Here is a 23,680-nt window from a genome sequence, read left to right as displayed (position 1 = left end):
CCCGAACCTTAAAAGTAATTGCATCGGTACTTCCTTGTGTTTCGGGTGTCGGATTCGGAAGATGCTCGATCTCATCATTGGTGGATTGAATGTTAGGGTCTTCCTCCCATGGATTCATTATTACCTTTCCCTTATGAGCTCAAGATGATGCACCTCCGCGGCCTCCTTCCATTGTAATTAAAAATTGGAAACGAAAGTGTGTAGAGAATACGAAATTGAGATTAAGAGTAGAGAAGATGTGTATGAAAATGATAAAATGAGCTCTCTATTTATAGAGTTTTGATAGTAACGGATACTAAACCATAATCATTGAGAAAAAAACAGTCAAATGATCCTAACCGTTGAAAAAAATAACCAAACTCCCCCCTCCCCCACCCACCCTCCCCCAACGACTAGGAATCACAGGTTAATCAGCGGTTCCAATGGTTAGGAACCGTCGGTTAACCGGCGATTCAAGTCGTTTAAAAAATAAAAAATAAAATAAAATAGTTGAACCGGTGGGCCGAACTGGCAGTTAATCGGCGGTCTGCCATTTTTGCACCAAAAGAATCGGAACCGGCCCGACAACTTACCGGGTTGGTTCTGGTTCAACTTGGTGAACCGGGTCAACGGACAACCGGCCTGTTGACCCAGTTACGGGCCCAGGTCGGGTCCGAACCAGACCCCGCCCGGGATCAGGTCTACCGAGCTCACTGTGTCTTATGATTATAGATTCATACCAAAAGTTTTTGTTGTTGTTAAATATTCCTTGAGATTGTTCATCTTTGAGACTTTGATATTTTCTTAGTTTTAAACATGCATTTTTTTTTTATAATCGCGTTCTAGTTTAGGGGTGTTAATTTGATTGTTTTTTTATTCCAAATCGATATCCAAATACCATTCGAATCTGGATATAATCCGAAACTTCTAATTAGTACCTGATCAATTCGAATAAATTTTTTTAACTATTATCTCTATAATTTTTCATTTTTATCTTAATAATCTATTATTAACATTGGCATTATTATACTAATATTACATTATTAAGCATCTTACTTTTTGAAAATAAAATTTAATTTAACCTCCTAAAATTTTTTGAATCTTAATTCAGATCAATCCAACTTGCAATCCGAACCTAATTTTTTTTTTTAATCAACTCGGATGAGATCAAATTTATTTTTCGCACTTATATATATACAAGAGTGTTATACTGCGCGACGTTGTTTCCGCGGCTTGTGCGCGACTTCAGCGTTGGCACATGACGTGGCCCACACATTTAATCTCTCTTCCCTGTGTTTCATTTTCTTTTCTATTCCTCACCTAACGTGTTGACTTTTGCTTCTTTTTTTTTTAACTTTTTCTTGCTTTTTCATTTTTTCCACAAAGCACGTCTTTCATCATCGCCTCCAACGCCGATCGTTTTTTCCACAGAGCGAAAACTAGGGCAACCCTCTTGCTGTTGCGGCGTCGTCCTCACCGTGCGCCCTTGTTCCTCGCGCGAAAAACCTTCGACGAGAAGCTAGGGCATTGGTATTTTGTCGTCGTCGCCATTGTCCTTGCCCATTTTTGCCGTCACGACGCCGTACTTGCCGCTCCGGTGTTCCTCGTCCTTGCCCCTCGCCGTCGCGACGCTGGATCTGCGCTGTGGTTCCGCCGAAGCTGTCCTTGCCTCTGCGCTGTTATTCTGCCGAAACTAGGCAGATCCTCGCGCCCCTCGCCGTCGCGACGCTGGATCTGCGCTGTGGTTCCGCCGAAGCTGTCCTTGCCCCTACACTGTTGTTCCGCCGAAACTAGGCAGATCCTCGCGCCCCTCGCCATCTCTCTGCGCCATTGTTCTCGCTGCCGACCTCACGCCACGAAACCCCTCTCTGTGAGACTCCTTGTTCACAGTTTTGCTTCCTCTTCTACTTCCCATTCTTTAATTTTGAAATTAACAACTGCTGGACAATATGATATTACAACTGTTGGATCTTGTGTGTGAGTTTCATTGTTTAAATGTTCAGGACAGCATGTATTAAAATCATACAGGTTATGGTTATTCTTATTTCTAGTTCCATGAGTCTTCAGGTTGATGCAAGTGACTTGTTTGTTTGTTTCACATGATAGTACTATGTTAGATTACTGCAACATTCTTTTTTTTTATGTATATTTGATTTAGTGTGTGAGTTTCATTTGGATGCATTCTTCTTTTTTTTTATGGATCTTGTGTGTGAGCTGCATCGTTTATATGTTCAGGACAGCATGTATCAAAATCATACAGGTTATGGTTATTCTTATTTCTAGTTCCTTGAGTCTTCAGTGGATGCATTCTTCTTGTTTGTTTGTTTCACATGATAGTACTATGTTAGCTTACTGCAATATTCTTTTTTTTTTATGTATATTTGATTTAGAATGTTTTTTCTGGCATATGATGATGATATGCAGACTCTCATTTCATCTGAATCTGAAATTTTCTATCAATGGATGAAAATTATGGTGAAGGTCAGTTATACATTCCACAAGTTGTAGATGCCTGAAAGCCAAAATATGGGATGGAATTCTCATCAATAGATGAGGCATTTTCATTCTATAACCAATATGCACGTGAATCTGGATTTAGTGTCAGGATAAATAGTAGCAAGAAAAATAAGATGACAAATGAAGTTGTGTGGAAAACATTTGTTTGTTTTAAAGAAGGACATACGGATGATCAGCGGAATAAACAAGCAAAAGGTGATCAACGAACAAGGGAAAGAGCACGTGGCGAAGTTAGAACTGGTTGTAAGTCAAAGATTTCAATTGTCAAGAAACAAACTGGGCATTCATGGGTTGTCACTAACTTTATAGAAGGTCATAATCATCCACTCTCAACACCTTCAAAGGTCCATTTACTACGCTCACATCGCAATGTTTCAGAAGCAAAAAAAGCATTGACTCAACGATTTTCAGAGGCCAATGTGCTAACTTGTCAACAAATACGATTATTAGAGATAGAGTATGGAGGTCCCAAGCAAGTAGGCTGCACAGAAAGAGATATTAGAAACTTTGAAAAAGAGCTAAGGGATCAACAAAATGGTATCGATGCCGAAACACTAATCGAGCTATTTGCATCTGAGAAAGAGAAAAATTCAGCTTTTTTCTTTGAATATGAGACTGATTCAGATAACAGATTCAGTAGGTGTTTTTGGGCTGATCATGTATCAAGAACGGCATATAGTGTATTTGGTGATGTAGTTGTATTTGATACAACATATAACACTAACAAATATGGGTTAATTTTTGCATCATTTGTAGGAGTTAATCATCATCACCAGACAATTATTTTTGATTGTGGTTTTATAAGTGATGAGAAAACTGAATCTTTTGTTTGGTTGTTCAACAAGTTTATAGAAGTCATGCCTAAAGGTGCACCAAATGTGATCATCACTGATCAGGATCCTGCTATGACCAAAGTCATTGCCCAAGTTTTCCCTCAGACAGTGCATCGATATTGTTTGTGGCATATACTAAACAAATTTCCAGAAAAATTGCATCCTTTGACTTTTCGTGACTACTATCAAAGTATAAATAATGTAATTAGAAATTCTACAACACCTGATGAATTTGAGAATTCATGGGAAGAGGTTATCAAGTGTGCTAACTTGGAGAAAAATGATTGGTTGTCTTTGATGTATAAATTGCGACATAAGTGGGTGTCGGCTTATTTTATCCATATTTTTTGTGCTGGAATGTCAAGTAGTCAGAGATCTGAAGGCTCACATGCATTTTTCAAGAGATATGTCTCAAATAAAAATTCATTGATGGACTTTATTACCCGTTTCAATAGGGCACTGAGACATCAAAGACACAATGAGTTAGTTGCATATCATATTGATTTGAATGAGCATCCCAGGGTTAATACAAACTGGCCAATGGAAACTCAAATGGTTAAGATATACACAAAAAAAAAGTGGATGGAGTTTCAAGGTGAAATGAGTGAGAGTCATGGTTATTATGTGCAACAATTATCTATGGAAGTTGACTCAGTAGTTTATCATGTGATGAATTTTCAAAGTTGTTCTTCCACCAAACCAAGGGTACTTATGCATGACAAACAGAGGGACCACATATTCTGTAGCTGTAGGAAATTTGAGTTTGATGGCATTCCATGCAGGCATATGTTAGCTTTTTTTCGTATCAACCAAGTATTTCATTTGCCTGATAAGTATATACTCAAACGATGGACACGAGATGCAAAGGTTGGAGCAATATATTCTTTGGGGGTAGAAAATTTCATTGATGATCCAGATAGGGTTTTGATGTCAAGGCACTCAAGGTTATCCTTTAAAGCTTCAGTATTAATTGATGATGCATCTTTGACTGATGAGGGGACAAACTTCTTAAATGAACAATTGGATTGTATCTACAGTAAAATTCAAGAGATGAACATTAGTAGAACATGTGACAATAGAGGTCAAAGGAAAAAATCTATGGATGAGTCCCCTAATATTATGCATCCTTTTTTAGTAAGAACAAAGGGATGTGGGAAGAGGTTGAAATCATCAAAGGAGAAGTCAACCTCAAAGTCTCGATTATGTCATGGATGTGGCCATCGAGGTGTGTCACATGATAAGCGTAATTGTCCAAATTTACAAGGGTATATATCAATTAATTCTCTATTTGTATGATAATTTTATTTACAAATTAATTACCTTTATTAAATTGTATAAATATGCTGATTGACAGATCAACTTTAGATAATCATCATAACAACGATGACGACACATACGAAGAAGAATTGGCATCAATAGCAGGCAAGGACTATCCAAGTTTAATTTAAAATTGCTGGTTGATTAATTGAAATATTAATAATAATATTTGTCTTTATTATTGTAGGTTCTAACAATATGCGCTAGCAATTGACAGATCAACTTTGAAGGTTTCTTTTTTACTTTTGTTAATTATGTTTATTTAGTTCCATAGAAGATGCATGTACAATTTATTTTTAATTTGTTGGCTATTACACTTATGTTAGCTTTAGTTGTGCTTATAGATGTTCATGGAGGAGTTGCATAGACAAACACCTGAATCTGAAGCTGCTGTATCTAACGGTGGAGAAGACAATGAAGTCCCAGACCTCGTGCTTGGAGAGACATTGAACCAACTTGATACTTTTCACATTTGAGGAGACTGATATGACCTCTTTAATTATTTCTGTATCTGTTTAAACAAGCTTCATATGTTTCACATTTGTGTATCTGTTGTGAACTCTCATTCTGTATCTGTTGTGAACGCCGGGATTGATTCGGCTAGGGTCCAAACCACCAATCTACTTAGTTTTAAAGTATGTTTAGTGATTTGAGACTGGATTTAAGCTCAAATTATGGCACTACTAGATTCTCTCCGATGGAATTATGACAGTTATAGATTTTCTCTTGGAGGGGTTTTGTATTTGTCCTGGGATGTTTATTTGCACTTGGATCCATGTAATTATGCACTTAATCCTTTTTAAAGGTAAAATGTTGCTAATTGAAGCATCTCTCGTTTTATTTACAAGAACTTGGTCTCAGCCCTCTGTACCTGTTCATGTTGTTCTACATGATTGGGTAAGGCACATAGATGGGAAACTAAGCTTCCTAGGATGTGTTAAGCTCTTGCATGGTGTCTCTAGTCGATCAACCCAATCCCTTCAGAAGGCTCGATAAATGTATGTATTCCTCTTCCTTTTCGTTTTGATTAATTGGCCTGCCATTAATGTCTCCTTGCTGATCAGCACATCTTAACGTCTTGCTTGTCGATGCCATCCAATTCCATAGTTGTGAAGTGATCAGAAAGTCTTGCTTGTTGATGTCGTCCGATTCTATAGCTGTGAAGTGATGGAACCAGTCCATTTCTAATGTCTGTTTGTTTCGTTTTCCACAGTTGGGAGGTAAATATGCCTCCTTGCTGATGTAATTTGTAATGGATTGCAGTTAGATGGTTAATAGCTAAAGATTTAGGTTGCAATTGTATGAATCTCAATTAACATTGAGCTATCCCATGTGTATACAGAAGTAGAAAAAAATGTAAAAAAAAGTCGAATTGCCACCTCTATTGCTAATTGTATCCTGTTAATCTCAAATTGAAGGAAAGGTATTTGATTGTGTGACATTCCATAGACAATGCTTATTTTTATTTAATTCTCCATTTATTTCTTGAACATACATTGCAATAAGTGATTGCTACTTGATCTTGGACCATTCTGTCTCCTATCAACATCATCATGGAGACTTTTATAGGCCAAGTAATTGATGGCTTATGGCCTTTAACCAATCAATAAGCAAAAATATATAACTGTGAATGTGCAAGAGTTAGAGGAATTAAATGTGATAAACTGTGGAATTCTTAGAGTGCTTTGTACTGAGGGAGTCATTTCACGAAGTATTTCGTCTTCGTATTGATATTATCTTGTGTTGTTGATGCTTAGGAATTTCTATGATAAAAGACATGTTCTGAAGTAATTGAAATGCTTTATCCTGTGAATTTAATGACATGTTGCTGGAAAATTGTTGGTATTTGATGCAAGTGAGCTCGAGCAGCTTTTTAAATTGCGGGATCTGCTGAAATTGTCTCTGTAGGTTGTTGCTATTTGTTTGTATTTGATGTCGAATTCCTTAGCTCTTGCTTTGGGTGTTGGTTTTTATAATGAGAAGCTGGGTGAAGTTCGCTGATAAGGTTGGGAGTCATTTAGCTGGTTGTTTTAAATATGAAGTCGAATAAGATGGAAAATATTGTTATTGGAAGTGTTCGGAGGATCAAGTCGTTACAGGTGGATTTATGCTATTAATTATGTGGTGACAAGGTGTAGTGCTGGAATTTCTACATTAATATAGTGATGAATGCATGTGGCGGTCCCATGCTTAAAAAGCAGTTGTAATACGTTTTTGAAGCACATCCCATGAAGCACATCCACAACTTAATCACATTACTTATAACAACATAGATAAAGCAATTTAGCTTGTTTCATCGTTTTAATTTTGATACAACACTTGTAATTAACAACTCAAACTAAAATCAATGTTTGAACTTTAAGTCATATAACGACTTCAAACAACATGTTTAATCATCATCATTATCATCACTGATCATAAGAGAATCTAACTGATGCTCTATCTCTTTTAATGCATCTTTCAACTTAATAATTTTTTCAGTTTTTAAAAGTTTTCTCTCCAAATCTGAACTTGGCCTTGAACTTGAAGTTGCACATGATATTTTATTTGGACTAGATGCAAAGGAAGTTGGTGCAGATCTTATTTCAAAGTATTCCTCATAAGCTTTTTGTGCCTCCTCTCTCGTTTTGAAAGATTTGTGTATGGCGCCCTTAAAGCCATTAACATGATCAGAAGCTTCTACCCACGTTTCATAAATTCCCGATTTACGTCCAACAAATACAACATATGTTTTCCCCTGCATTTTAAAAAATATTCAGAATCTTATATAAACAAAATATTAGAACTTAAATCAAATGATTTACCATAGATTGTCAGTCGAAGTTTTGCAAGTTTCCTGTAAATTGTAGAATAAAAAGAATATAAGTTATCACTAGTTTCTTATACCAGGAATATTTCAACCGTTTGAGATTATAAAAAATTCTCTAATTTTCAATATGGTAGTAAATAACTAAAATGAAACTCACACACAAGATCCATAAAAAAAAAAAAGAACACATCCAAATGAAACTCACACACTAAATCAAATATACATAAAAAAAAAAAGAATGTTGCAGTAAGCTAACATAGTACTATCATGTGAAACAAACAAACAAGAAAATGCATCCACTGAAGACTCATGGAACTAGAAATAAGAATAACCATAACCTGTATGATTTTGATACATGCTGTCCTGAAGATATAAACGATACAACTCACACACAAGATCCATAAAAAAAAAAAAAGAAGAATGCATCCAAATGAAACTCACACACTAAATCAAATATACATAAAAAAAAATGTTGCAGTAATCTAACATAGTACTATCATGTGAAACAAACAAACAAGAAAAATGCATCCACTGAAGACTCATGGAACTAGAAATAAGAATAACCATAACCTGTATGATTTTAATACATGTTGTCCTGAACATTTAAACGATGAAACTCACACACAAGATCCAACAGTTGTAATATCATATTGTCCCGCAGTTGTTAATTTCAAAATTAAAGAATGGGAAGTAGAAGAGGAAGCAAAACTGTGAACAAGGAGTCTCACAGAGAGGGGTTTCGTGGCGTGAGGTCGGCAACGAGAACAATGGCGAAGAGAGATGGCGAGGGGCGCGAGGATCTGCCTAGTTTCGGCGGAACAACAGCGCAGGGGCAAGGACAGCTTCGGCGGAACCACAGCGCAGATCCAGCGTCGCGACGGCGAGGGGCGCGAGGATCTGCCTAGTTTCGGCGGAATAACAGCGCAGAGGCAAGGACAACTTCGGCGGAACCACAGCGCAGATCCAGCGTTGCGACGGCGAGGGGCAAGGACGAGGAACATCGGAGCGGCAAGTACGGCGTCGCGACGACAAAAATGGGCAAGGACAGTGGCGACGACGACAAAATACCAATGCCCTAGCTTCTCGTCGAAGGTTTTTCGCGCGAGGAACAAGGGCGCACGGTGAGGACGACGCCACAGCAGCAAGAGGGTTGCCCTAGTTTTCGCTCTGTGGAAAAAACGATCGGCTTTGGAGGCGATGATGAAAGACATGCTTTGTGGGAAAAATGAAAAAGCAAGAAAAAGTTAAAAAAAAAAAAAAAACAAAAGTCAACACGTTAGGTGAGGAATAGAAAAGAAAATGAAACACAGGGAAGAGAGATTAAATATGTGGGTCACATCATGTGTCAGCGCTGAAGTCGCGCACAAGCCGCGGAAACAACATCGCGCACTATAACACTCTTGTATATATATATATATATATATGCTAAGCCACACTTTGTGCGCGACTGTGAACGAAATCCGACATGGGTTATCTGACGCGACAAAAATCTAACTTTTTTAATCTTTCTCTCATCTGCATGTAACAAATTTTCTTTCTCATCTGCATGTAACAACTTTTTTCTCTCATCTGCATGCAACTATAAAATTTTTTAATCTCTCTCTCATCTGATTACATGCAACAATTACTGTGCTACTAATTTTTAAAGATGATGTAGTTGCTACAACATTATAGCAGCTACTACACAATAGCTGCTACACGTTATAGCATCTTCTGTATAGTAGCTGCTATAACGTGTAGCAGTGTTATATATAATTATTATATTGTAGCAGCTATTGCATCGTTGTAGCAACTTCTAACCCGTTGTAACAGCTACTGCATCGATGTAGCAACTACTGCTCTAATGTAACAACTACTGCACCCCTGTAGCAGCTACTGCACCGCTGTAGCAGTTTCTACACCGGTGTAACAGCTTCTGCACCTTTGTAGCAACTACTGCATAGTAGCTGCTACAACGTTGTTTCATCACTGTTGTAGCAGCTACTGCATAGTAACTACTACAAGTTGTATCATCACTATCACAATAATTTTTTGCATTTAATAATAGGAGAGAGAAGATAAAATATCATTTTAATTTAAAAAAAAAAATTATTGCATGTAGATGGGAGAGAGATTAAAAAATTTTATAATTGTTGCATGCAGATGAGAGAAAAAAGTTGTTACATGCAGATGAAAGAGAGATAAAAAAATTAAATTTTGATCGCGTTAGATAGTGCATGTCGATTTTCGCTCACGATCATGCATAAAATATTGCTCAGTATATATATCTATCTAAATGGACAAAAAAAAAAATCCTAAGATGGAAAAAAAGAGACGTGAGGGAAAAGCACAACATAACAAATGAACAAAGATTCCAGAGATGGAATGGGAAAGAGAGTAGAAGAAAAAAAAGAACACAAGATAAGGAGAAATCGGCTAATATTATCCTAAATGAAAAAGGCCCTCTAAAAACACTGATAAAAGGGAATTTTCAATGATGATATGTATACTCTGGAGAAGAAAAAACGAGAAATCAGATTGTCAACTTTTCCGCCACAGCTTTGTCTTTTCTCTGGCATTTATTATTTATTTCATCCGTCGAAAAGCAGCTGCAAATTCTCATTTTGCATCCTCCACCAGAAGTTTGCTGACGGTCAGTCTCACGACGTGTTGCCAAGTTGCTTCTTAATCTTTTCATAGCACCAATATATCCTTTTCATTTGTCGATTTGATGGACTTGTTCTAACAGTTTCAAATTCACACCGTTGGACAAAAGCCTGTTGGCATTAAAGAATAGACTATGAAAAGGACAGGTTAGTTGAATCCATTGGGAGAATGAATGAATGATGCACAGAAAAGGACAAGGGATTCCTGAATCCAACAACGAATCACTACCCAAATTCTTCAATCTCTGCTTGAAGGAAGATAGGAGCCTAGGAAATTCAAATTGCTTGACCAAATACGAAGGGAGTGTTTACAGATCATAACGCTCTACGGACTTGTAGTTGCCATCACGAAAGAAGAGGCACCGACGAAGAAGAGGAACAGAAAAATGACAAAAATCAGGGACTAATGAAAGAGGAGGAAGAGTGGACGCTCTGATCTAAGATTGGAGCGAGGCGACGAAGAGGCGGATCTGCTCGAGGAAGGTAATGTCCTGGGGGCGATCCTTCCGCTTCACATACCCCGTCGCCTCCCGCTCCGAGTACACACTGTAACCCCTCTCGCCGTTGCGGCGCCACAGCTCGCCGGCGTAACTCGGGTTCGCATAATACGCTTCCGCGGCAACTTCCACCAGCTGGCTTCCAGGATCGCCGAGGAGGACGACGGAGATGGGGAGGCGCTCGTAGTGGCCGCGGCGGGTGCCCTCGAGCTCGTCCATCCGGGCGAGCCCGCGCGGCGAGACAGCGTAGATCTCGCCGGCGACGCGCTCGCCTGCGCCGGGGAGGTTGAGGAGGAAAGGGACGCGGTAGGGACCGCAGACGAGGGGGAGGCGGCAGGTGGTGCGGGCGTCGCCGACGAAGGAAGCGTCGCCGGCTCGGACCAGCTCTTGGATGAGGCCGTGGTTGGAGAAGCCGCGCTTGAGCGTGCCGTAGGTGAAGACGAAGTGGCCGTCCACCATTCCATCGCCGCCCATGGCCGGATCGATTAGGGCTTCCGAGATCGAAAGCGAAAGGGAAACGACGAGGAATACGGAAAGTGGTTCTGGTACGGAGGGCTCTCGATCAGATTCAGGGATTTGGTGGTCGTCTTATTAACAACAAGAAGAACAAACAACAACAACAACATGAGTTTTATATTGGGAAGAACTTACTAGTGGCCGCTGGTGCTGTTCGTGTCTACAAATGACACACCAATGTACCAGCTCAGTGGCTGGATCCGAAACGGTGGGGTCGTCGCCTGGGTCTGTGATGTTTAAAAAATTAAGTGGAGAGAGGAGTACAATTACAGTGGGGTCCACTAAAATTCGGTGGAGGCCAAAACAGAGCAGGCGATTTGTCCCAGCGAACCATTTAAAGGAGCCGGATTGAGATATTATCCGTCCATTTAAAAATGATTTCAAACCGTTTAATCCGTCTGAGCCCACGATCCGCACGAATCGACGTGTAATATGGAAAGAATTTTTTTAAAAAATAAATTAAAGTGAAAACTGAGGTCAGTCAAATCGGCATTTGGATTTAAAATTTTTTAAATTTTTTAATATTTTTTTATTAATCTTTTTTTAGGACTCGTGGAAACCCTAACACACCATCAGATCGGATTGAATGGGGGATTTTTTAACTCGCCAGGACTGTGGGCCGGCCCGCCCTATCCCTTCCTGCCCTGACCCATTTGACAACATTATTTAATCATCTTTTTACTTTCTTAATATTTTATCCAAAATTCCTTTATTGAAATTATTATTTTATAAATCCTGTTGAAATCTGACAATAGAATGCCTAATGATAAAAGTAGGAGGATCAACTTCCCCTGACTTCACGGTTGCTGTTGATCAATTTCAGTTGTTGGCAAATACCTAGTTGGATATTTGATCTTTAGGTAGAATGTCATTGTAATTTAATTCTCTGTATCTTATTAGGATAGTAGGATAGGATTGATGATATTAGGCCATCTTAGTTTTTTTTTACTCCAACAGTTATTATTCACTGAAGATCATCTAACAGATTAATTTTTCACTACATGTGTTTATATTCTTTTTTAGTTGATACATGTATTTAGTTTACGCCGATTAATCATAAAGATGACGGGCTTAACTCACAAAAATTTTCTACTAACCATCAGGATAAATCAATAAACCCTCATAGCGGACGGTCCATCAATCCAACATCTTTAAGTTAATCGTCCATTAAGAAAAATTTATTCATTAATTCATCGAAATTGAGACTCAATTCTTAAAGATATATAGAAAAAGCAATCTGCCACTACATCATTACGTGCGGCTACACGTGTTTAGTATTGAAGCAAAAGGTGATATCATTCATCCTAAGTGGTCAGTATCATCAATCCCATGATAAGATACAAGTAGATAAATCAAAGGGATATTTTACCTTAGCACAACAACTTTTTACATGATGAAAATCAAACACCCGATGAATTATTTTATACCGGTTGAAAATTAACCGCAAAATCTATTAAAATAAATACTCATACAGTACTAGTACTAACTGCGCCAACCCCGTAATCCGTGGGGTTATCATTGATAGGTCACTAATTGTTATCTTTACAATATCATCATTGAAGATGAATTACAAAAATATCTAGGTATTCTAGAAATAGGCCACTATTTATAAGCCCAATACGTATTCACAAGAACTCATAAAGGCAAAATCAAATTTAAAAAGCACTCTTCTAGATGTTTAGGCCTCTGACCATTGATTGACTATATCAAGCAATCTTAAACTATATTTATGAACATACTATATTGGTATATTTTTAGTAATTTCAATATTGTAATTTACTATCAGTGCGAGACAAATATTACTGATACTTTTAGTATTCATTTATGTACACATAAAAAACTATAAATGGTTAAAGATTTATACATTTGCGTACCCATGAAGATTATCTATGTTTTTTTTGCACTTTCAGGGCCATCAATAATATTTTTTTATCAACATTTATAAACATTCTCAAACCACTCTAAAAGCATCGATATAAAATAGATTCTTGTAGTAAGCAACATTCATTCATGGAAGAGGAAAGAATGGAAATACTTTTTATGTATGAACTATCATGGCGTTAATTAGACGTAAGAAGTTCTAGTGCTGTTTCTTCTTCCGGTCATATTGTCTCTGAACAATTAACATTTCATTCATTCATTCATTCATCGAAAAGAACAAAAAGAGAAACTTAAGAGTCAACGTTAAGGTAGAGCTTGTTCATGATATGGGTGCTTACCTCTATAACACCCACTGAAACCTAAATATTCAGATAAAATATCAAGTGACATGGGCCTCCCTTCCATCTCAATTTCCAAAAGACAAGTAAATGACGCTGACCTGAATGACACGACGTTCTCTACGTGTCCTAATCCACAGCACTTGCTGTTCATAGTCAACGCCCCCACCGCATTTATTTGGGCATTGGGATGGATGACGAAGCGATCGAAGAGTGGGAAGTGGACGGGGACTTGATGATGCTGTGGAACATGTTTCTTGTTTAGTGGAGAAAGATTAATTAGTCGTAATCCAAGTGCTCCACAGGGCCACGCCATTAGCGTCTGTTTGTACTTTGCTGAAAGGAGCTTGGAAGAGAAGTCCAAAGGGGGAGGCGTCCAATTTTGACCTGGCCAGGCAATTGAATTTGTTTGGAAAGATTGTTTGAATTTTCACATTTTGATTGGTATTTTTAAATGTTTTATCGTATTTTTGGATGAGGGAATAATGGAAGGGGGAAAAAAAAATGGGAAGAAAAAGACAGAGATGACGGCGACAGGAAGAAGCACGAATGAAGGCGGCTTCCTTGCATTCAACGCATCTTTTAACCCCCTCTCGTTCTCGACCTCATCTCTCCGCTACTCTGTCCGAGAAGTCTACAAAAGGACTCCTTTTCTAGCCTCGCTCACACTGTTGCTCTCCTTCCCAATCCACTCCGCGCCTCTTCTCTGGATGATTCAGGTGGCTGTCAATCAAGATTCGCCGTTCAAAGAGCTTGGAATCAAGAACAGGGGCGGCATGGTGAGTTTGTTTGTTTTTCTGTTTTTCTGTTTTGTTTTCCGAGGAGAGAGATTGATTGGTCGTCGTGTTGTGAAAAAAAAAAATGGGGGCTTTGTCGATGTAGGGAATGGAACAGGGAGGCGGTGGGCGGGAGGAGCACCGGTGGCCGCCGTGGCTGCGGCCGCTGCTGTCGACTAGCTTCTTCGTGCAATGCAAGAAGCACGCGGTTCATTCCCACCGGAGCGAGTGCAACATGTACTGCCTCGATTGCACGGACGGCGCTCTTTGCTCCGTCTGCGTACTCGCTCACCGCGACCACCACGCCATCCAGGTACAGATCGATCGACCATCGCCTCTTTCTCTTTGCCTGATTTCGTCGTTCCCGGCATAAAAATGCCTTTTTTTTAACATCGATTTCGCAGATAAGGCGGTCGTCGTACCACGACGTGATCAGGGTGTCGGAGATCCAAAAGGTGCTGGACATCAGCGGCGTGCAAACCTACATCATCAACAGCGCCCGCGTCGTCTTCCTGAACGAGCGCCCTCAGCCGCGGCCCGGCAAGGGCGTCACCAGGACCTGCGAGGTCTGTGACCGCAGCCTGGTTGACTCCTTCCGTTTTTGTTCCCTCGGCTGCAAGGTCACCCTCCAATCTAGCTCCCACAAATTTCCATTTTTGTTTTTCTGTTTCCTCTTCGACTAGATGACCCAACCCACCAACTGTTCGACAAATTGCGTATTCCAGCTCTCTGGCACCTCGTATAACGACGACAACCACAACAAGAAGATTAAATCGAGAGGAGGATCGGACTCGGAGCACTCAAGCACCAGCGAGAAGAGCAACGCCATCCAGAACTTCACCCCGTCGACCCCGCCGCCGTCGAGCGCCAAGAGGAGGAAGGGCATTCCCCACCGAGCTCCCTTCGGAAGCGTAATGCTGGAATTCTAATCCCCACAGCTACCGCGTGTACACATAGGCCTTTCCCAGCACTCAGTGCTTCTTGAGCCGGAGAGGCCGGCGCTGGGAACCACAGAGCCAAGAAAACAGAGCAGACGAATAATTAGAGCACCATAGCTGATCGGTTGCAGTAGCTTTAGATCGATGGAGCAGGTGCAATGTAATCAGAAACTCGTTGTAATAATTAATAAAATCCTCTCCGTTTTTGTTTGCCAAGATCTATTCTTTAGTTTAAGAAGAAGAATTCACCTTTACGTGGTGCTGAACACAGCATCATGCAACAGAGAGGAAAAGGAAGAAGAAAAGGTGAGTGGAAGCTTACTTTGCATCCAGTCACTTCTCGACCTCATCTCCTCCTCCTCCATTGCTCCATTTTTTTTTAGCTTTTCTCTTGGTGTCTTCTGCTCACTAACCCTGCTTAATTATTAACAGTCGCTATTTGGCCGGTGTCGATCGTTCTCAGCACCCGTGGAAGACCGGCAGTTGCGCAGTTAATAATTAATTACAGGTTCACGTACTGGTTAGGTTGTGATTTAGGTGGTGAATCTTTTAAGATTTTGGATGACAAAATCTAGCAGTCTGTGGCATTGCAAATTGCATACGGGCGACAGGACAAAGTTTGGCGAGCTACTTTTTTTAGTGCTCTTTGACAAAGCATTACTGATAGATCGATGTGCTGTGTAACTTTCTGGTTGCACTCGTCTTTTACAGTTTATTAACTAATTTTAACAGCCGAATCTTGTTCATAAATTGTGGGTTGATTAGAAGAGTTGGTGGGATGTCGCATCAGCACACAGCATCCTTAATAAAAATTAGTGGAATGGTTTAGTGAGCCCTGGAAAAAGGCCTTGTTTTCTGCAAGATTGGATATAATTGAATCTTTAACAGAGGGAAAGGAAACCTTCAAATAAATGTATATATAATTGTTATAGGAGTCGAGGTCAAAAAAACAGGCTTTGTTAGCCATTAGTGAAGTTGGAACATGTCCATATAGCTAGCCATTAGTTTTTCCTAGTCTTGAGTTCTCTCATGTTCGATGTGTTGTTCTTAACATACTCATTTACATGATTCAAGTGTGAAATTAGAACAATAATAACATCAATAAATACTTTAAAATTGTCTCATCACATCTCTTCTGATCTGCCGTTAAAACAATGATATTATTAAGATATTTTTATTAATTACAATCTACTTTGAATAATTAATCTCAATGAAATTGATAAAATAAAATATATTTATAATTAAATTTAATTACATTGTATATAATGATTTTCTATTATAGTCCGATGATCTCTAGGGAACTATCACTAGAGATCATCTTTGCAAATCTACAACATTTAGCGGAGACATACTGTATTATTTTATCATCTCATCCAAAACTAATTCAACATGATCAAGAACGTAGAACTAAAATATTAACATAGCCTGCACTTTAATTATATATGACATATAATTAATTCTGCTGCATTTAAAAATATTTTATATATGCCATGAAACAAGCTCGTCTTTGATAGTGCAGGCTTAACGGTGCAATCAAGGGAGTGCTTGCAGCAGTGCCGTACTGCCATGAAATTGGCAAAGAATAATACAATATTAATTAGCTATTTAGTTCGAAGATATGTACAAATTTAATCGACAGATACATAGCACATACAATTTAGAGGAATATATATCTAAGTCGACGCAGAATTAAAACCCTAGCGTTCCAGACAATGCAGTGGGTTTGGCTTCATTCAGAATATTTCATAATTTAAACTGTCAATGATCCACAACCAGTTAAGCTCGATGAGTAATATAGAACTCCATTAACATAGGAACCATGGCTGGTGATGTATTCCAAGATGCGGCATTCTTTGTCCCATGTTGCACCAGATGAACCGACAGATCACATTGCTATATAAATAAAGGCTAGCAGTTGATATTAATCGCATGTACGTTTCAGATTAGTGCAGTCTGGAGACATGGAAGGCGGACTGTATTATTCCAATCACACCGTCTCCTCGCCGGAGGAAAAAGAAAAGCTCAGCGTGTGGGATTGGGCCGGCGGCAGAGCCACTGCCGCCGACGTGTCCGACTGCTGGCCGCCGCGTTCGTACGCCTGCACGTTCTGCAGGCGCGAGTTCAAGTCGGCGCAGGCGCTAGGCGGGCACATGAACGTCCACCGGCGCGACCGGGCCCTGCTCCGCCTGCAGAGGCCCGAGGCGCCGACGTATTCGATCGTGATTCCACAACAGCCGCCCTCGGAGTTCCCGGCCGGCGGAGGTGTATTTCTCGTCTACCCGATCAGCGCGGGCGCCGTGGTCGCGCCGGCCTTGGCTTCGCCGCCGAGTTATTTGTCGAGTCCGGTTAATGCCGGAGTTGGAATGGGCTCGTCGGAGTCAATTACTTTGTGCGATATCAGTGGCAGCGAGGGAGGCGGCGAGGAGCTCGATTTGGAGCTTCGACTTGGAAGATAGAACAGAATTAACGCATTACCGATTTGGATCGAGCTTCCTAATTATATTAATGAACTAATAAACAATTAGCAAATTTCACCATTTTTTTTTACCTTAAACAATGTGAAATAAAAGGTTCTATACAAATTTCAATAGTAACTAAAAAGAGAGGATAAATAATACAACAATTGAACAAAGAGGCGTTTTGAAATTCTTAATTGGAGCAATTAACTTTTTGATTTCTCATTTTTTTTTTCCTCTCGTCATTGTGGTGCTGTATTATAATATTGTTGGATTTTAAAGAATAATACTATTATCGTACTATATTGTAAAAATTAACATAAAAAAATAGTAATGCTTCATAAACCCTAAAATAAGTATACAATGATGTACTGATGTTAAATTTTAAAAATAAACACTATATTGATGTTGATTTTTAAAATAGAATACCATAGTAAATAATGTTATTCTTTAAATGCTATTGGCGAGAGAAATAAAACACAACAAAAAAAGTCGCGAATAACGACTGAATCTTTCGTTGGTAAATGAGTTTTCCGACGAAATACCGACGGAATTTTTGCTATCAGGAAGAATTGGGTCGGTGGTCAATTTATCGACGGAAAATATGTTCAGTCGGAAATTACCGACGGAATTATGAATTCTGTCGGTATTTATTACCGACAGAAAACTTTTCCGTCGGAGAAAGGGCAAACGGCATGTAACGGAGTTTACCGACGGAATCTTATTCCGTCGGAAATCACCGACGGAATACTGAATTCCGTCGGTAAATCACCGACGGAATATTAAATTCCATTGGCAATCACCGACGGAAGTTAATATTCCGTCGGTGATGTATCGTAAATGCCTGTTGCAATTCGATAGGTTGCCGACGGAATGAAGAATTCCGTCGGGATTCACCGACGGAATATTAACTTCCGTCGGTGATTGCCGACGGAATTTAATATTCTGTCGGTGATGTATCATAAATGCCTGTTGCAGTTCAATAGGTTGCCTACGGAATGAAGATTACCGTCGGTAATATCCAGTAAAAGTTTTGAAATGTTTGCTCTGCATTTCCCACTTATCATGTATACAAATTTTATACAATAAAAACCACCACTTATCATATATACAAATTTTATACAATACAAACCATCACAAACGATGGTAACACAAACTCAAATCATATATAATAACAATCCATACAATAAACAACCAACACAACATACAATATGCTCACAAACAAATAATAAAACTGTCTAAAAAACAATACAAAACATAGTAACAAGTGGTCATATTTCCAAAATTCAAAATATCCAAAACATACTGAGAATAAAAAATATCCAAAAGTACTGGCAAGTTAACGTCAAATACAAAATATCCAAACTTACAATGATACATCACCTACACATATATCCAAATATAATCCTGTAAAAGTCAAATATAAGAGATTATAATCAAACTGAATCGATATAAATGTAATATATAACTCAAGAATTGTAATATATAAGTAATTTTGCATGTAATAAAATACCTGGATTATATTGTAGATATCCAATGATAGTACGGTGGTGATTGTATCAATACAGACTCCTGCAAAATGTAATACAATTTAAGATAAATATCTAAATTTGTTAAGAATCTGAAACCTAATAAGAATATGAAATTGTAATGACTACTCTATCTTATAAGAGATAAGGAAACAATGAATCACATTCAAACATTAGTGGAAAGCAAGATGTATGCAACATGCTCATGGTAGTGTCAGATTTATTTTCAGCATGCATTTGGTATTTGGAATTTGAAAATACACAAGACGTAGCAAAAACTTAGAAGTATGTATCTTGATACAATAGTGCTATCATTAATGAGTAATAATAGCTTTGTTAGCAACTACTATATATACCATAAAGCAATTGAATAATCTTACTATAAGTTTTAATAGTTGTGTTATAATAAGAGCAATTTAACTTTACAGCTATTTTGGTCAGAGGTGATGGGATTTTCATATCCTTCCTTTACAACAATATGCAAAACTGAAAGTGATATAAATTAAACTCATATGCAAAGTAATAAAAATTTAGGATCGAGATATACATATTCCATATTTTACCTGTTGTATTTAGAATCTAGCATGAATTTAGTTCTAAATTAAACTCATGCTTTAACTAAAAACGAAACTTAAGTTGTACACTGCACATTAGTGGAACATGAGAAGAAAAATTAAAAATACAATAAAGAAACATTAGAATAAGACAAATGAAAGAAAAAATACTATGATTTAAAAATATAAACAATTAATCCAAATAGTTATTCAATGGTTATGAGAAATTTTATGATGGGGAAGGTAAACCATATGATCGGTTCACAATCAAACAACACTAATATTGAATTAATAACAACTAGAATGATTGCGCTAAGAAAAAAATTTAGTTGTAATTGATTGAACATACCTCAAAAAAATCTAATCATCAGCAGGGTCTAATGGGTCTCGAGTCTCTTGTGACTCAATATCATGTTCTGACTGGGGATCCTGTGATTGGGGCGGCTGTGATCGGTCCCATCTAGCAATGACTGCTCGCATCTGGGACAATGTCTGCTCCTGAGCAGCCCATCTCTCCTCCCACCTCTGATCCATGGTAGTCATCTGAGTCTTCAATTCTTTATTTTCTTTTCTTAATGACTCTACCTCAGAAGAAGAAGAAGAAGAGGAACTGGCACAACCCCTAGGAGTCCTCAAGCGATCAAATACCACCTTGGCCTGGGAGCCAAGACCGTAGAGGGAGGAGTTCTTTGTCCTTCCACCCACAACATCATAATAAATTTCATTTATTTGCTGGGTGGATAAATCCTGTGACTCTCCTCCCTCTACTGGTGGCTGAGATGCTTGAGCAACCCTACTTGTCATTTCCTCCTGTGTAGGAAAAAATATACAATTTGTATATTGTATACAATTACTAGAGTTAATTAATAATGAATAACGATTAATTATAATAAAGTTAAAAATTCAAACCCCAATGTTCTTCGATCGAAGATCTACATATGTGTCATCCTTTCTCTTGTGAGTTTTAAGAAAGACCTCCAGGCAAGTGGGTTGTCTTTCTAAAGAACGCTCCTGCATGCACAAATAAGTTGGTTCACAAATATACAAGCTTGTTAATAAATAAAAATATAATTTAGAAAATATTAAATTCAATTTACCAGATCCATGGCGTGCTCAACAATAGATCGAGATCCTGATGTATGCCGAGCAGATCCGGTACTCGGGCCACATGGCTCTGTATTCCTATTTTCTCGAGCTTTTAGAGCCTTTGTCTGCCATCTTTCTGCAGACCAAGTGGTCGTCCATGCACTCCAAATCTCCTCGGATACATAAGCTGGTCTAGTGCCATCCTTTCTCATATAATATAAAAGGTCCTTGTATAACTTGGCACAGTAAATATTCCAAGTCCCTACAAATTCTGCCTCCTGTCCTTCCTCCCATGTATATTTTTTCTACAAATAGAAATTAAAAATTTATTATATTAAAGATTAAATATATTGTACATATTCAACTTACTTACCATAAATTCGTTAAAATAAAAATCTTTAGTCGCATTATCTACATATCTCCATGTAGTACCAGCAATGCAGACTGTTTCTTTAAATTTTTTTGTAATATATGTGGATACTCGATGGCCGTCAGGAGTAAATCTGCATATAAACAATTTTAAAACATAAGCTATATGTTTAAAAAAAGAAAATAAATTAATAATAATTAAAAAATACTTACGACTCTCCAACAACCCTAAGAACTGTAGATCCACGAAGTGGTGGTGCTGGATGATCTGCCCTGAGTATCTACAAAATAGCATACAATAAAGTTTACAAACATAGTAATCAGGCAATAAAACAAGATTGAAGCATAACTTACGTAATGATCAATAATGCTAAAATTTAATCAATGTCAGTCTCTGGAAACAGTTCTACTCAACATCAACACTTTGTAAGTCGTCGTCGCTAAACTCTATTAATGTCAGCAAAATCCTCACTGCTAGATGTCTCTACATCATCTAGCTCCTCGTTAGTGGCATTAACATCTACAAGTAATTGTAATGTAGAAGAGAGTTGTGAATCAACTGAATGTCTCTCTACTTCATCATTCTGAAATGCATCATGGTTTTGAGCAGTAATGGTGTTCGGCATTTCTATGATCGAACGAGGCTTCATTCGACAAACAAACAACCATTCACTAGCTCTTCTTCTCTTCGTAGGATATTCAAGATAAAAAACTTGACCCGCTTGTATTGCAAAAATGAAAGGTTCAAACTTATTGAACCTTCTATTTGCATTAACCTCAACTAAATTATAATTTGGATATATTCTGGTATCTGTTCTTGGGATCGGATTATACCATGAACATTTGAATAACACACACCTTTTTATAGGTAATGCTGGATATTCAATCTCTATAATTTCCTCAAGTCTACCATAGTAATCAAACTCAGTGTTATTTGTGTCGATAGATCACTTTACACAAACACCAGAATTATAAGTTAATCTCCGTGAATCTCGTTGTGTCACATGGAATTTGAGACCATTAACATAGTAACCAGAGTAGATCATTATTTGGCGAAGGGGTCCTGATGCAAGATTCAATATTCTATCATCTTGCACATTTGATATTCTGCTGTCTTTCACCTATCAAAAGATGTATGATATAAATTAGCTAGGATCGATCTTAATTTTATGAAGAATTATGAAAATTTCTCTAACTTACATAAATTTGAAATCATAATGCAAATTCAGTCTCTAACTTGTCAGCAACTTGACTTGCACTCATTGATGGATTTTGTAGATATAATTGTTGTTCATACAAGCTGTGAACAACAATGGTTAATTTGAGGCATTTCATATATTAAGAAAACAAATACAGCAAGATTAAAATTTGAGTGGGTAAGTTAACTTACTTGATGTATAGTTTGACCTCTTCACAATTTAAGAGTATGTATGTTCTTGCTGCATGATATTCTTGTTGAGTTAACCATCTAGAAACAGATGCACCCATTGGTTTACCAGCAAATTTGAAAATAGAAAGCATCGATGGGTCAATATTCCGAGTATCATCGAAATTTCTAGGACATTTGTTCCTTCTGGTTTTAACATGATCTGCAAAATAATAGGAGCAGAAGGAAGATGCTTTCTCAACCAGATAAGCATTACTTATTAACCCTTCAACTTTTGCTTTATTACGAACATTATTCTTTAATTTTCTTAAAAATCGTTCAAATGGATACATCCATCTGTATTGAACAGGACCTGCTATTCGTGCCTCATATGGTAAATGTACTGGCAGATGTTCCATTGAATTAAAAAAACTAGGTGGGAATATGCGCTCCAGCTTACAAAGTATGAGAGGAATTTCTGTTTCTAGTCGAAGCATATCGGTCATCATAATACACCTCGCTGTCAAATCTCTGAAAAACAGACTTAACTCCGTAAGTGTTTGCCAAACAATATTGGGAAGTAAATCATGAAAAGTTATTGGAATAAGTCTTTGCATGAACACGTGGCAGTCATGACTCTTCATTCCAAACATTTTTAACTTGTTCATATCAACACATCGAGCCATATTTGAAGCATATCCATCTGGAAATTTAATTTCTTTTAACCAACTACATAAAGCTTGTTTACTATCTTTGTCCAATGTATAACACGCTTTTGGAAACTTATTGGTTGTTTCATTCTGGTGTAACTCTGGTCTGTTGACTAGTTCTTTTAATTCCTCACGTGATTTTGTAGTGTCCTTAGTTCTTCCAGGTACATTCATCACAGTGTTGAAGATATTATCAAAGAAATTTTTTTCAACATGCATCACATCTATATTGTGTCGAATGAGTAGATACTTCCAATAAGGCAGCTCAGAATATGCTCCTTTTCTTCCAACCACACTTGCACATCCTAACAAGATATTTATTTATCTCATCAGAATTAGGCTGAGATATTGGGAGAAATCCATAACTATCTATTTGTTCAATGATTTCTTCACCTGAAGCATGGACTGCTGGGGGAGGTTTTCTGACTACAACATTCTTTAGAAAATTTTTCTTATTTCGCCTAAAAGGGTGATCCAGTGGTAGAAATTTATGGTGATTATCAAACCAAGATACCTTCCCACTGCAAGGTAATGATAATGCATCGGACTCTGTCATGCAATGTG

At 38.1% G+C, this 23,680-nt stretch overlaps 3 protein-coding genes across 3 annotated transcripts; 2 read left to right on the top strand and 1 right to left on the bottom strand.

Moving 5' to 3' along the window:
- Nucleotides 1-10,233: 10,233 nt before the first annotated feature.
- LOC121983097 (putative gamma-glutamylcyclotransferase At3g02910) lies at nt 10,234-11,199 on the bottom strand. Its single transcript, XM_042536071.1, has one exon. The coding sequence runs from the start codon at nt 11,069-11,071 to the stop codon at nt 10,538-10,540; it is 534 nt and encodes a 177-aa protein (XP_042392005.1). The 5' UTR covers nt 11,072-11,199; the 3' UTR covers nt 10,234-10,537.
- Nucleotides 11,200-13,539: 2,340 nt separating this feature from the next.
- LOC121981315 lies at nt 13,540-15,262 on the top strand. The gene is made up of 4 exons (XM_042533768.1): nt 13,540-14,111; nt 14,215-14,421; nt 14,513-14,728; nt 14,834-15,262. Exons 1-4 carry the CDS (start codon nt 13,818-13,820, stop codon nt 15,035-15,037), a joined length of 921 nt encoding a protein of 306 aa, XP_042389702.1. The 5' UTR covers nt 13,540-13,817; the 3' UTR covers nt 15,038-15,262.
- Nucleotides 15,263-17,007: 1,745 nt separating this feature from the next.
- LOC121979863 (zinc finger protein 10-like) lies at nt 17,008-17,502 on the top strand. Its single transcript, XM_042531847.1, has one exon. The coding sequence runs from the start codon at nt 17,008-17,010 to the stop codon at nt 17,500-17,502; it is 495 nt and encodes a 164-aa protein (XP_042387781.1).
- Nucleotides 17,503-23,680: the final 6,178 nt, after the last annotated feature.

This window comes from Zingiber officinale, chromosome 5A, assembly GCF_018446385.1.
Source record: "Zingiber officinale cultivar Zhangliang chromosome 5A, Zo_v1.1, whole genome shotgun sequence".
In the NCBI taxonomy this organism is placed as follows: domain Eukaryota; kingdom Viridiplantae; phylum Streptophyta; class Magnoliopsida; order Zingiberales; family Zingiberaceae; genus Zingiber; species Zingiber officinale.
This window is presented reverse-complemented; position numbering and strand designations above follow the sequence as displayed.

Excerpts from the sequence above, each read along its gene's own strand:
- LOC121983097 (XM_042536071.1), bottom strand. The coding sequence starts at position 11,071 with ATGGGCGGCGATGGAATGGTGGACGGCCACTTCGTCTTCACCTACGGC.
- LOC121979863 (XM_042531847.1), top strand. The coding sequence starts at position 17,008 with ATGGAAGGCGGACTGTATTATTCCAATCACACCGTCTCCTCGCCGGAG.
- LOC121981315 (XM_042533768.1), top strand. The coding sequence starts at position 13,818 with ATGGAAGGGGGAAAAAAAAATGGGAAGAAAAAGACAGAGATGACGGCG. Across the intron at positions 14,112-14,214 it reads TCAAGAACAGGGGCGGCATG|GGAATGGAACAGGGAGGCGG; the intron begins GTGAGTTTGTTT and ends TTGTCGATGTAG. Across the intron at positions 14,422-14,512 it reads GCGACCACCACGCCATCCAG|ATAAGGCGGTCGTCGTACCA; the intron begins GTACAGATCGAT and ends TCGATTTCGCAG.